General features: G+C 46.5%; 1 protein-coding gene across 1 annotated transcript in view; it reads right to left on the bottom strand.

Moving 5' to 3' along the window:
* casz1 (castor zinc finger 1) overlaps positions 1-13753 on the bottom strand; it is a 145425-nt gene that overhangs the window by 50650 nt on the left and 81022 nt on the right. The window contains exons 12-15 of the mRNA XM_059951623.1: positions 12523-13331; positions 7521-7641; positions 1302-1365; positions 187-344 (exon numbers count right to left, since the gene is read on the bottom strand). Of these exons, the coding sequence (XP_059807606.1) occupies positions 187-344; positions 1302-1365; positions 7521-7641; positions 12523-13331 (1152 nt within the window). The remainder of the gene's footprint in view (positions 1-186; positions 345-1301; positions 1366-7520; positions 7642-12522; positions 13332-13753) is intronic.

Genomic DNA, 13753 nt, shown 5'->3' with positions numbered 1-13753 from the left:
AGAGGCAGGAGACATCTTGCATGAGTTCTCCCTGCCTTCTCCACAGCCATAATGTCCCAGAACAATGCCAAAGCCCAGAGCAGCCTCCTGTAACCATGAGGCCAGGATGGAGGCCAGTCTGTGTGGTTTGGCCCTACGCTGAGGGAAGCTAGAAAGACTAATCACCACAGTGGCTCTCGCTGCTACCTGCGCAGGTATTTTTCCCAGAGCTCCGTCCGTTTCTCCGGCCTCTGCTGAACCATTGCTTTGCTCATGAAGGAAGCCTGGTCTTCATCGGAATGCCCACAATCCGGCTCTGCCTTGAGGTTCATTAAACCGCCCAGTCCGCTGTTGCTCTGGGATACCTAGCAGTGGAAACATGATAAGTAGTTAGGCCTCAGCCCGAGGCATGAGGTGCGTAACGCAGACAATTGTGGACGGACTCTGCCCCTCCCCCAGCCATCCGAGGCCTGTATCTCCAGAGTGTGCCAACCGAACAGTGACTGGTTGGTGTGAGGGACAGATCCTCCATCACTGGCCTTTCTTCCGTTACCCCATCGCCCCAAGGACTCTGGAGCAGGGTGGCAGAGTGCAGAACATTACAAAGACTTCCAGCTGAGACTGTTGAAGAACATACCACCACAATGCCAAGATGTAGCAGAGACTTGTTTCTTCTACGGTCTGAGTCTGGAATACAATCCAGCAGCATATTCCTCTCTGTATATTAACGGTGTGTAGAATTTTATGGCAAATCACTTTAATACATGAACATTTTGGACATTAGATTCAGATTGTGTGATCAACATTACTGAACAGAAACAGATCCAATCCTATCTGCTCCCCGATTTTATGAGAGGGAAGCTGACACATCCTACCTATCTGCATCACTGTCCGGTGTGCGGGAGTGGGGAGGGGGCTATTGCACAGGATTGAAGTAAGCCGCAGAGTTGTAAAATTAGTCAGCTTCATCGTGGGCACTGTTCAATGATTCACGAACAGCTTCATCCCCTCTGCCATCTGATTACGGAATGGACATTGAACCCATGAACACTACCTCACTACTTTCTTGCTATTCAGGCGATGACCGTGAGACTGGAGTCAAACAAAGACCAGATTGATGCGAGTACATGAGTTTCACCACACTTAGATAGTTTCAAGCACTATTGTATGTCTAATTCCAGAGTAATTTTAGTGAATTTAAGTTCCCTGGTTGGTGGAGTGTGGATTCAAACTTGTATCACCAGGACATCTGTGGGCAGGTAACGTAACCTACTTTTCCTTGGGGCCCTGCGCTTGGCTGAAAGGCTCGAGTGGCCACTCACCTTATTGAGAAACGAGGATAAGAGAGAAGTGTTCCCAGTCTCCATGTGACCATTGGACTCAGTCCTGGAAAGAAAAGACATTACACTCAGTCTGGGATCTGATAGGCTGCTGTTCTACGTCCAAGATGCTGATAAACTCTTCGCCAGCCAAAACTGCACATTTAACAAAACTGTCCACCCACGACTGCTGGAGGAACTCAGTGGGTCAGGCAGCACTTCTGGAGGCAAAGGGAAAATCAAATTCTTGGGTTCCATTTCTTCCCACCCCATCTCATCCCACTCTCACTGGACAACTTTATTAATAAGTACTCTTAGCTGATAACAACAAGTGTAGTGATTAGCCGAATGCCTCACAGCATCAGCAATCCATGTTAAATTTCTGCTGCTGTCTGTGAGCAGTTTGTACGTTCTCCCTGTGACTGTGTAGGTTTCTTCAGAGTGCTCCGGTTTCCCCCCACAGTCCAAAGGCATACTGGTTGGTAGGTTAATTGGTCACATGGATTAATTGAGGGGTGTGGGATTGTTGGGCTGGTCGGGCCTGTTACCATACTGCATCTCTAAATAAAAATAAAACTTATTTAACCAGTAAGGTGCCCCAAGGTGCTTCACTGAAGAAGTTATTAGGTAGTGAGCCACACAAGGAGACTGGGGGGCAAGTAACAAAAGAATTGGTTAAGGAGAAAGGCTTTAAGCAGTGTCCTAAAGAAGGCAAGTGGACTTGGGAGAGAAATCCGGAGATAGGACCTCAACCTCCATAAGACGTATGGCTGGTTTATTATCCCACTCAACCTCATTTCCTGCCTTCTCCCTAAACCTTTGATGCCCTTAGTAATCAAGAATCTATCAACCGCTTTAAATATACCTAATAACCTGGCTGAAAAAAATTACTAATAGTGTCGGGCTTTTTAGACAATTTGTGACTAAAAGTAGTTTTAAAATGCAGGCTTATTTCATTTCTCAACCATAAATTTTTCAGTTGCTGAGGTGGGATTTGAACTTGTCACCAGTTCTGTGCCTCAGAAACTAAACCAGTGTGCTTCCCTCTCATACGACTGGACCATGTGTTCCTCATACAGAGGTATCTGCATAGGACTTGGCCTGAAAGATTGACTATCCTTTTCCCTCCACAGATGCTGCCTGACCTGCTAACATCTTCCGACAGTTTGTCTTTCTGCTCCAGACTGAACTATCTGTGGTATCTTATGTCCATAACGAAGGAATCTTGCTGTATGAATCCAGGAAGCTGCTGCTGTGTTTAATAGAGACTGTGTTGCCACATCATAAGTCAGTGAACAGCCCTTTGGTCCATCTAGTCCATGCCAAACTATTAACCTGCCTCGTCTCATCGATCTATACCCGGGCATAACCCTCCATTTCCCTCCCATCCATGTGCCTATCCAAATTTCTCTTAAATGTTGAAATCCAACCTGCATCCACCACTTCCTCTGGTGGCTCATTCCACACTCTCACCACCCTCTGAGAGGAGAAGTTCCTCCTCATGTTCCCCTCAAGCACTTCACCTTTCACCCCTAACACATGACCTCCAGTTTGAATGTGGGGGTCGGAGGGTTATTGGAATGTGACAATGTCGTCACTGTACGTATGACACACGCACCAGATGTCAACACGCCGCGGTGTTGAGGGTTACATCCTGGTGTCTTGCAGATACTGTTGTGCTTGGAGATTGTCAGGAAAATGAGTATCGATCCAAAACTTCACAGTGTAGAGGACTGTCACAGTTGTGGCACAAAATGTAACCAAATTTTCAAAGTGGACTAATAAAAAGCCAACAAAAGAAATAGTCCCTTTAAGAATCCTCCCTGTATTACAATCAACTGGCTACTGTAAAAAGAAACGAAGGACTTGGGATTTTTGTGACACACTTTGGGACATCCCATCTCTCTGTTGGAACGTCCTTTACTGAGAGCTGGTCAAGTAGGTTCAAATACTTGCCCATTTCAGTGGAACATTTAGGGTTCACCACATTGCTGCAGGCCTGGAGTCTGACCAGATAGAACCTGCTAATATCACTGGGTGGTGGGGTGGAGATACGTCTCCACCAAAGGAGGTGTCAGACACTCCTTCCCTCCACTAGCTTATAGGTCACCCTTGGGCAAGGTGGAGCACCTGCTTAGCCCCTGACCAGGGTCACGTGAAGCCACTGGAGCAGGTGGTAGACGGTCGTGTGAGCAGCCGGTGTATATCACAACTCCTGGTTATATAACCACTGATGCCAGGCAGGCAATCTCTGAAGAGTATTGGTAATGGCTGGGGTCACTCGTCTTGCAAAGACACTGCCCAGGAGAAAGCAATGGCAAACTACTTCTCTAGAAAAATTTGCCAAGAACAATCACGACCATGGAACGACCATTATTGCCCACGTCATACGATGAGGCACATAATGAATGAACAAACAGACAGTAAGAAAAGGTCGAGACAGGGTGGACGTGAAAAGGATGTTTTTTTTATAGTAGAGGAATCTAAGAGCAGAGGATACAGTCTCAGAGTATAAGGATGTCCCTTTAGAACACAGATGAGAAGGAATTTCTTTAGCCAGAGGGTGGTGAATCTGTGGAATTCATTGCCACAGATGGCTACGGAGGCCAAGTCATGGGTATATTTAAAGCTGAGGTTGATAGGTTCTTGATTAGTAATGGCATCAAAAGTTATGGGGAGAAGGCAGGCGAATGGGGTTGAGAGGGATAATAAATCAGCCATGATGGAATGGTGGAGCAGACTCAATGGGCTGAATGGCTTAATCCTGCTCCTATATCTTATGGAAGTAAGCAAACTTTTAGGACAAGATAAATGATTTACGTGGCTGGCTTTGTATAAAGATTAGCTTTACATCAAAACGTTGAAACATACAGTGAAACGCGTTATGTCAGTGACCAGCACAGTCTGCGGGTGTGCTGGGGGCAGCCCACAAGTATCGCCATGCTTCCAGAGTCAACACTGTAGACTCACAACTTTCAAACTCCGGGAGAGGAAACTCGTTCACCCGGGAGAAACCCACACGGTCGCAGAATGTACAACCCCCCTTACAGACAGCAGCAGGAATTGAAGCCCAGTCTTACGTAACATGTTACACTAACTGCTGCGCTGCTGGGCTGCCCACTCCTCCTCATATTAGTTTTTTTGGCTGTTTAAAATAGTTATTTTTCTAGTAGTTTAACTTTCTCTGTGCAAGCTTATCTTTTTACATATCACCTATTTGTTCAGTGAATTGTCAGTAATTGTAACAGCTGTTTCAGTGATTCCTCTGAAGTCTGTTTCAGTTTAGTCTGGTTTGGCACAAAGTGAGTCTCACTGATGAGGTCATGTCCATGCTCCTTGGGATCATGATCTCCCAGTTCTGCCTGAACAGTGTATGAGCCCAATAAGGCCTGTGCACAACAGAGGAGCAAGGCAATCAGCCAGAACCCCTTACCCTTTATCAGCAGCACTAGAAAGTCTGCAGATGCTGATGAAACTCAGCAAGTCAGGCAGCATCTACGGACATGACATTTCGGGCCGAGACCCTTCGTCAGGATGAAGCTTTCTTCATCTGTCTAGTCCAGTGGTTCCCGACCTGGGACCCACGGACCCCTTGGTTAATGGTGTGTGTCCATGGCATAAAAAAGGTTGGGAACCCCTGGTCTAGTCTGAGCTAATTTTTAGTGTCAGACAACAGCAAATCAGTGCCTTGTTCTCTCCATTCCTTACAGATAATTATTTACTGTTACTTTTTTTGTAAGAACACCCAATAAAATGGTCATAATAACCAAGTTTTATGCTTCATTCTTGGCTTCTGAAGAACCTCTGGATCATAACATCTGCCGATTCAACAAGGCCAAGGCAGTAGAAATGATGACAGAACTTCCTACTCCTGCTCCTATTTGCTATTTCATTAAAGGACGGAGTTGGGTCGTGCAAGGGCACAACCAAGTGATTATGCGCAGCTGATTTGCCTAGTACCGGCCGCTCGAACAAAGTGTTCATTGTCCCCTGAGGTCCGCTGTTTATGGCATCTACACAAATACTATCCATAATCTATTCACTATCTTCCTGTAAAGTACCTTCAAAGTGTTATGCTTAGTTACACGTGATTTTTTGATGACCATAAACACTACTTATAAACTCTCTGGCCCCAAGAACTAATTTGATACATGTGAATTGTAATTGTCACTGGACTGGTATCCAGAGAGCTGGGTTATTGATCTGGAGACAAGAGTTCAAGTCCCACCACAACAGCTGGGGAATTTAAGTTTAAGTAATTAATTAATTCTGGAATAAAAAAAAGCTAATCTCAGTAACTGTGACCATGAAACTACTCAAATGTTGTAAAAGCCCATCTGGTTCATGAATGCCCTTCAGGGAAAGAACTCACAGTCAAAGAAAATTTAAATGTTAGGAATGTAAAGTAAAAAAAAAACAGAAAATGGTAGGAAGACTCAGTAGGTTAGGCAGCTTCCATGGGGGAGAGAAACAGAATTAACAAAGGGGCTGCAACTTGAAATATAATCTGTTTCTCTTTCCACAGATGCTGGGATGAGCTATTTCTGTTTTTTATTTAGAGAATTGTATTATTCTTAAACAGTCTGGATCTATATGTGACCCAGATCCACAAATGAGGGTGACTCTACACCACCTCCTTAGTTCAGGGGCAAATAAGGCTGGACATTAAATGCTGGCATTGTTTCCCCTGCCCTAGTGATAAGCCCTTAATGATGGAGATGAGAGGGAATATCTTCACCCAGGAATCTCTGAAAATCTAGACTTTCCTGAAGAGAAAACTTTGAAACATGCAGCACCAGACTCCAGGACAGCTTTTATCCCAATATTACAAGACTCCCGAACAGATCTACTGGATATTCTAGATTATTCTTGACCTTACAGTCGAGCTTTGTACCTTCTGGCTCAGAGGTGCCACAACAAGAACCTCTCACTCACTGTCAACGAGACCAAGGAGCTGATTATTGACTTCAGGAGGAGGAAACCAGAGGTCCATCAGCCAGTCCTTATCGGGGGAATCAGAGGTGGAGAGGGTCAGCAACCTTTTAGAGGATCTATCCTGGGTCCAGCACACAAGTGCAATTACAAAGAAAGCACGGCAGTGCCTCTACTTCCTTAGGAGTTTGCAAAGAATTGGCACCTAAAACTTTGACAGACATCTATAGATGTGTGGTGGAGAGTATATTGACTGGTTATATCGCAACCTGGTATGGAAATACCAATGCCCTTGAACATAAAACTCTACAAAAAATAGTGGCCATGGTCCAGTCCATCACGGGTAATGCCCTCCCCACCATTGATCACATCTACAGGGAGTTTTGTCGAGGAAAATAGCAATCATCGCAAAGGAACACCACCACCAGGTTCAGGAACAGTTACTCCCCCTCAACCATCTTGAACCAAAGGAGATAACTTCACTCAACTTCAATTGCCCCACTGAAATGTTCCCACAACGTACGGACTCATTTTCAAGGACTTGTCATCTCATATTCTTGATATTTATTGCTTATTGATTATTTCTTTCGTTTGTATTTGCAGAGCTTGTGGTACTTTGCACACCAGTTGTTTGCCCTGTTGGGGGAGGTCTTTCATTGATTCTAGTACAGTTACTGGATTTGAGTATGCACGCAAGAAAATGAATCTCAGGGTTGTATATGGTGACATATATGTACTTTGATAATAAGTTTACTTTGAACTTATTGCCTGCCTGCTTTACACTTTCTCTGTAACAGTAACGCTTTATCTCGTGTTCTGTTGTTGCTTTGTACTATCTCAATGCACTGATGCTTTTGAAATGATCTGTACGGATGGTTTTATAAACTTTTCAATGTCTCGCTGAACGTGACAATAATAAACTAAATACCAATGTCCATTACTTATAGGGACACTGGAAGCCATTCTGCCCATTGAGTCCAGGCTGACCCCTTGCAGCCCCATTTCCCCCACAGGCCACTATTTCTCAACTTCCATTTAGTTGGTCACTTGCTACGCCAGTGGATGATCTAGCTGTATTAACCCCCCATGTAAAATAACTTTGGGATGTGGTGGGTCATGGGTCACAAGGAGGACACGGTAATTCCTCCCAGCTAGCAGCGGAGGTCAGGATTGAACTGGGTTCACCGGAGATGACGGCTACCAGCCCCACCCGCTGGTGCACCTCCAGCATCCCCTCTTTTTAGTTTCTAGCTCTAAGCGTGTGGCCTCGCATTCCAACCAGCTCCGTACCCGTGGTCCTTCAGGCTGAGATCAAGACTCTGATCCTGGGTTTGTGTCTTGACAGTGTCACCGGCCTCCTGCTTGAGCTCGATCAGGCTGAACTGGTTTGCTGGCGTTGGCTGTCCATTCCCTGCAACGAGAGGAGAAAGCGCACAACAATAAACCCTCGCTGGTCAGCGATGTTCCCCGTGACGAGATTGGTTCTGACTTCCACTCTGCGATGGAACAAGTGAAGTGATAATTATCAGAAAATGACAACCGCCCATCAGGATTCTCAGGAGTCGGAAACGAGGGTAAAACAGAACGAGGAAAGAAGTCTTTGTTTTTAAGCTGCGCTTGTCATAACTAATTTGTGGTCCTGCCTCTTAACCATTCATTAAATACCATGTTAATGCTGAGAAGCAGTGGCAGGTTCAGAGTGGTAGACAACCTTCATCTCCTTTCAGGATGCCTCGGTTTCTATGGAAACGTCGCAGCCTCTCACAGAGCATGCCCAACAGGAACATCTGCCGTCTCTGTCAGATCAAACTTGACAACCAATCAGATCAGTTCAAACAGCGTGACCCCCCCAAACCCCCCCACACACCAATCAAATTTATAAGCAAGATATTTAAATTCGGCATGTGCAAGAAGTAAAAAAAAAATATGCTGACAGAACTGCCTAGTTCCTGCTTTTCCAGAAATACCCGAGTGACTGAAATATTAATTTGCCCTCAGGCAGAAGAAAAAGATTTCTTTTTTTTAAAAAAAGACAGTGCTATTTCTCAAGTCAGCTGGTTAAGTGAAGATAAAGTACCTTGTTTAGTGACCTTCTCCTTTCTTCATGTACTGTCTGTTTCCAAAAGAAGCCTTGTATTACTGTTGCTCCTTTCATAAGCCCAGGATGTCCCCAGAGCTACTTTGAAGAGAACCGGTCCACTCTCCTCTACTGTTAGATTCCTCCTTCTTTAAATCTTCACTCCTTCCACCTATTACCTCCCTGCCTCTCATTTTATTCCCCGTTTCCCCACCCACCCACCTTCTTCCTCACCTCGTTTCACCTATCACACGCCAGCTTGTCCTCCTCCCTCTGTCCCCATCTCCTTATTCTGGCTTCTTCCCCCTTCCTTTCCAGACCTGATGAAGGGTCTCAGCCCAAAACGTCGACTGTTTATTCCTCTCCACAGATGCTGCCAGACCTGCTGAGCTCCTCCAGCATTTTCTCGGTGTCGCTTTGGGTTTCCACCATCTACAGAATCTCTTGTGTTGGCAGCTTTCAAGCACTGTCACTGTGGGCAATGTTGTTCGGGAAAAGATCCCCAAAAAGAAAAGTTCTGACTCGACTTATTCCTCTAGAAACTTGTTCCATTTTCCCAGGTCACTTCTAAACCTTTCCCCTCTCACCTTTAACCACTCTCTTCCAGTCCTGAAGTTCCCTATCCTGGGGAAAAGGTTATGACAGTTCACCTTAGCTATGCCCTTGAATGAGGTAATCAAGTTACAAGGTGAGCCATTATCTCACCTAGGGACCAGAGTTAACATTGATGCCAGCCTGTGCAGAACCATCAGATTCAGGCTGATGTGTGATCTCATGCATCAGATGTAACTTTAACACACCCATCCTTTTGGGAAACTATGAAGCTGAATTTGACGGACCACCTATTCGCGTCAACGCAGAACAAAACTGCGCGTCAGTATCTGCTGGAAGAACTCAGTGGGTCGATTAGCGTCTGAGGGAGGAAAGGAATTACCGAGCATTTCGGGTCGAAACCTTGCGTTAGGCCTCACAGATGCTGTTTGATGCGCTGAGTTGCTCCAGAGCACTGCTCGTGCCCCTGAGTTCCAGGTTCTGAAGTCTACACAGGATGGTGGAGATGAGATCAGTTTTATTTGTCACACGTAGATCGAAAGATACAGTGAAATGCGTCATTTGTGTTAACGACCAATATACTTCAGAGACGTGCCAACGTAGCATGCCCACAACTCACTAACCCTGACACTTACGTCGTTTTAGAATGTGGTGAGCTGGGTGGACTCTGGCTCCTTGTCCTCAGGAGGTAGGGGGATTTAACCCATTCTTTCAAAAGGCTTTAAACCTGCTCAATATGACATGGGGAACCCTTAGCCAAGCACATGCAGGAGACACTCATCAAACTTGATTAAGAATGATTAGTCTGCAAGTAGGAGTCCTTTAATTGAACCAAACCCAGTCACTGAAAAGTTAAATATGGGAGGAGACTGCAGGGATTAGCTTCAGAGATCCAACATACACACAGTGGCCACTTTATTAGGTACACTTGCTGTTAATGCAAATATCTAATCAGCCAATCATGTGGCAGCATAAAAGCCTGCAGACACGGTCAAGAGGTTCAGTTGTTGTTCAGACCAAACATCAGATTGGGGAAGAAATGCGATCTTAGTGATCTTGACTGTGGAAAGATTCTGGTGGCAGACAGAGTGGTTTGAGTATCTCAGAAGCTGCTGACCTCCTGGGATTTTCACACACAACCTCTAGGGTTTACAGAGAATGGTGCAAAAAAAAAACACCAGAAAAATTCCAGAGCAGCAGTTCTGTGGGCAAAAATGCCTTGTTAGTGAGAGAGGTCAGAGGAGAACGGTCAGACTGGTTCAAGCTGACAGGAAGGTGACTGTAACTCAGATAACCAGGCGTTACAACAGTGGTGTGGAGAAGAGCATCTCTGAACACACAACACGTCAAACCTCGAAGTGGATGGGCTACAGCAGCAGAATACCATGAACATGTACTCATTGGGAGGCATTTTATTAGGTACAGGAGGTATGTGTGTCACTGAGTGGATGTGATTAGAAAATAAATCTGTCCTTAAAATATCTCAGTCAGATTTATCCTTTTTTTTAATTATATCAAAGACATAGGAAGTCCTTTGGTCTTCCATTCACACCTAGATTTACTCTGTCTTCTGGGGATTTGAACTGTTAATTAGGTTTTGGAGTGTTATCATATTAACATGTAGACTTGCTCAATAAAGAGTAACCCTGGGAAAAAAAAATCCCTCAAATCAGAGTCAAACTTCAGGACCATGAAGCTCAAATCAATTTAGCCAAATATTTAAACTTTTTACACAGAATAAAGAGGAAACAATCTTGCCTTCTGTTGGGATCGTAACAAGGTCTTTACTGAAGGAGGAAATTAATGGCACATTAGATTTCTTTTAAAGATTCACCGACAATTAATGGATGCAGTATAACACAAGGAGCCCTGGGGGTGGCATGGTCCAAGGATACTCTCTGAATTACAAGCCTTTATATGTGAAATATGTTAAAAGCTGTCAGAGTTTCTGAGAGGATTTTGTCTATTGAACATGTAACGTGATGCTGGATCTGTTGTTGTTTGTCATCTATGTCAATGATGTGGGTAATACTGAGGTAAACTGGATTGGTAGATTGACAGACGACACCAAGATTGGGGGCGGAGTGGACAACAAGGAAAACCATCAAAGTTTGCAGTGGGATTTGGACCACTTGGAAAATGGGCTGAGAGAATGGCAAATCATGAACACGTGGAAGCCTGCAGATGCTGGAAACCCAAAGCAACACGCATAACATGCCGGAGGAACTCAGCAGGTCAGGCAGCATCTGTGGAAATGAATGAAAAGTTGACCTTTCGGGCCGAGACCCTTTAATGCTGACAAGCGTGAGGTGTTTCACTTTAGGAGGACAAACCAGGATAGGACTTGTACAGTGAGTGGTAAGACGTTGAGGTGTGCAGTAGAACAAAGGGATCTGGGAACGTGGATGCATAATTCCTTGAAAGTGGCTCACAGTAAGGGAGGGTTGCAAAGGGAGCTTTAGGCACACTGGCCTTCATAAATGAGATCACTGAGTACAGGAATTGGAATGTTATGTTGGAATGCATAAGGCACTGGTGGGCCTGTTTCTGTGCTGAGGTGTTCTATGATTCTATGGCATTGTACTTATTTTCATGCATTGATTACGATCAAGCATTGAAGGGTGGGGAGACTGACATGCAATACACATACCCACTGCGCACTGTCACCAAGACTTACATTCCATCCCCATTGACCCTGACAGTCCACTTCAAGATCCTTTCCTCTTGATTACAAAGTTGTTAGAGGTTGGGGGTGGGGGGGGGGGGGTAAGCCTCTGACAACCAAGTCCAGCTCCCGGCCTTCACGTGTGGATTAGCAACTAAGCCTGGCAGAACCGTTTCTACTGACAGGAGAAGGGGCAAAGGTGGGTTTCTGGTGCCTTAAGACAAGTCGCTTTGGGCAGATGGGGCTTGTAGGCCGTGGTTGGCAGCCCATCAGCTTCCACTGTCTGTGAGGAGTTTGCATGTCCTCCCCGTGAGCTCTGAGGTTTCCTTCGGGTGCTCTGGTTTCCCACCACTGTCCAAAGTCCAACGGTTCGGGTGAGTGAGTTGACATCGGGAGTGTGGTGACAACTGTGTGTTGTCTTGTCCAATCCTCGCTGATTTGATTTGATGGAAATTGTGCATTTCACTGGATGTTTCGATGTTCATGTGAAAAATAAAACTAATCTTTAACTCTATGTCCTTTAGACTTTTAACTCCCTTGCCTTGTGGGAAAAGAGTGAGTGCATTCAGCTTATCAATATCGTAAACACAAAGTACTCTGCGGATGCTGGGGTCAAAGCAATACGGACAACAGGCTGGAGGATCTCAGCAGGTCGGGCAGCATCCGTGGAACCGAGCAGTCAATGTCTCGGGCCGAGACCCTTCGTCAGGACTTGCCTTGGCCCGAGACGTTGACTGCTCATTTCCACGGATGCTGACCGACCTGCTGAGATCCTCCAGCCTGTTGCGTGTGCAGCTTATCTATATTCCTGGTGACTTTATAAAGTCATCTGTCAGTCTCCCCACATCCTCGTGAATCTTTCTGCACCCTCGCCAGCTTCATGGCACTCTAGACTAGGAGACGAGGATATACCTCGCCTCATACCTGGGCACTGACAGAGCGGCCCCCGCACTCTGTAATCCCTTAAAACGCCAAGTGGTAAACCCCAGCTGGCTTACCTGCCTCTGTCGGGGCGGAGGGCTTGAGGGCAGCAGCAGCGAGGCGGGCCATCATGGGTGAGATGAGACCCTTGCTCGCTGTCATCTTCTCCATGATGGACGCGGCGGCCGGGCTGCCCGAGGCTGAGACGGCTTGCGAGGGCGACTCAGTGGGCAGGCTGGAGATGCTGGAGGAGATGGCGGAGATCAGGCCGGCGGCCGAGACCGGCAGGGCCACGGACACCCTGCTGGGCAGCATTGGGAAGAAGGGCCCGCCGGCCGACATCCCGGCGTTGGAGAGGGCCAGCGCCACCGGGATGGAGCTGGGCAGCGTCTGGGAGAGCAGGGTGGGCATCTTGGTGACGGGCTTGACGGCCTGGGCGTTGGGGATCTCGCTGGAGGGAGCGGGCAGCACGATGGGAACCGAGGACTGCTGGCTGGTCGGGGAGGCGCTCAGGCTCGAGTTCTTGCTGCTGATGGCGGAGTAGTCGATGAGGTCGTCGTTGCTGGAGTCGTCCTGCTCGGCGTCCTTGCGGCCCAGCAGCTGGGAGGCGAGTCCCAGCCCCCCCGCGCTGCGGATGTGGCGGCGCTCGTGCTTGCGCTTGTGCGACGTCATCTGGCTGGTGGAGGTGAAGGTGAAGCCGCAGCCCAGGCGGATGCAGTGGAAGTGGTTGGTGGCCTTGCTGTACACGCAGCCCTCGTATTTGCACTCCTCATACTTGTAGAACTTCTTGAAGCCGTCCTTGGCGTAGGCGTCATCCTTGATGTGGTAGCTCTTGTGCTTCTCGATGTCACACTTGTTCTTGAAGGTGAACGTGCAGCCAGCGCGCCTGTGGGAAGGTGAGAGGTTACTGAATAGGTGCCGTGTGACCCCTGTCCCAATACGCCCGCCTGGGATTATAGAGACAGAATAACACACCATGAATTAGGCCCTTTGGTCCAATTTATTCATGCTGATCCATTGGTAATTGATTTAGTACTGTCACATGGACCGAGGGAGAGTGATAAACTTTGTTTACATGGCTTCCAGGCAGATCAGAATCCCAGTCAGGTTTATTATCTCTGACACATACGGTACTGTGCAAAAATCTTAGGCACATGTAGAAAAAATTCAGCAAAGCGAAGATGCTGTCAAAAAGAATGAAACGTTTCTAAATATCGAAAACATTAACTATAAAGAGCAGTAAACAGTAAAAAAAAACTAAATCAAATCAATATTTGGTATGACCAACTTTTGCCTTTAAAACTGTGC

The sequence above is a fragment of the Hypanus sabinus genome, chromosome 27, assembly GCF_030144855.1.
Source record: "Hypanus sabinus isolate sHypSab1 chromosome 27, sHypSab1.hap1, whole genome shotgun sequence".
NCBI lineage: Eukaryota > Metazoa > Chordata > Chondrichthyes > Myliobatiformes > Dasyatidae > Hypanus > Hypanus sabinus.
This window is presented reverse-complemented; position numbering and strand designations above follow the sequence as displayed.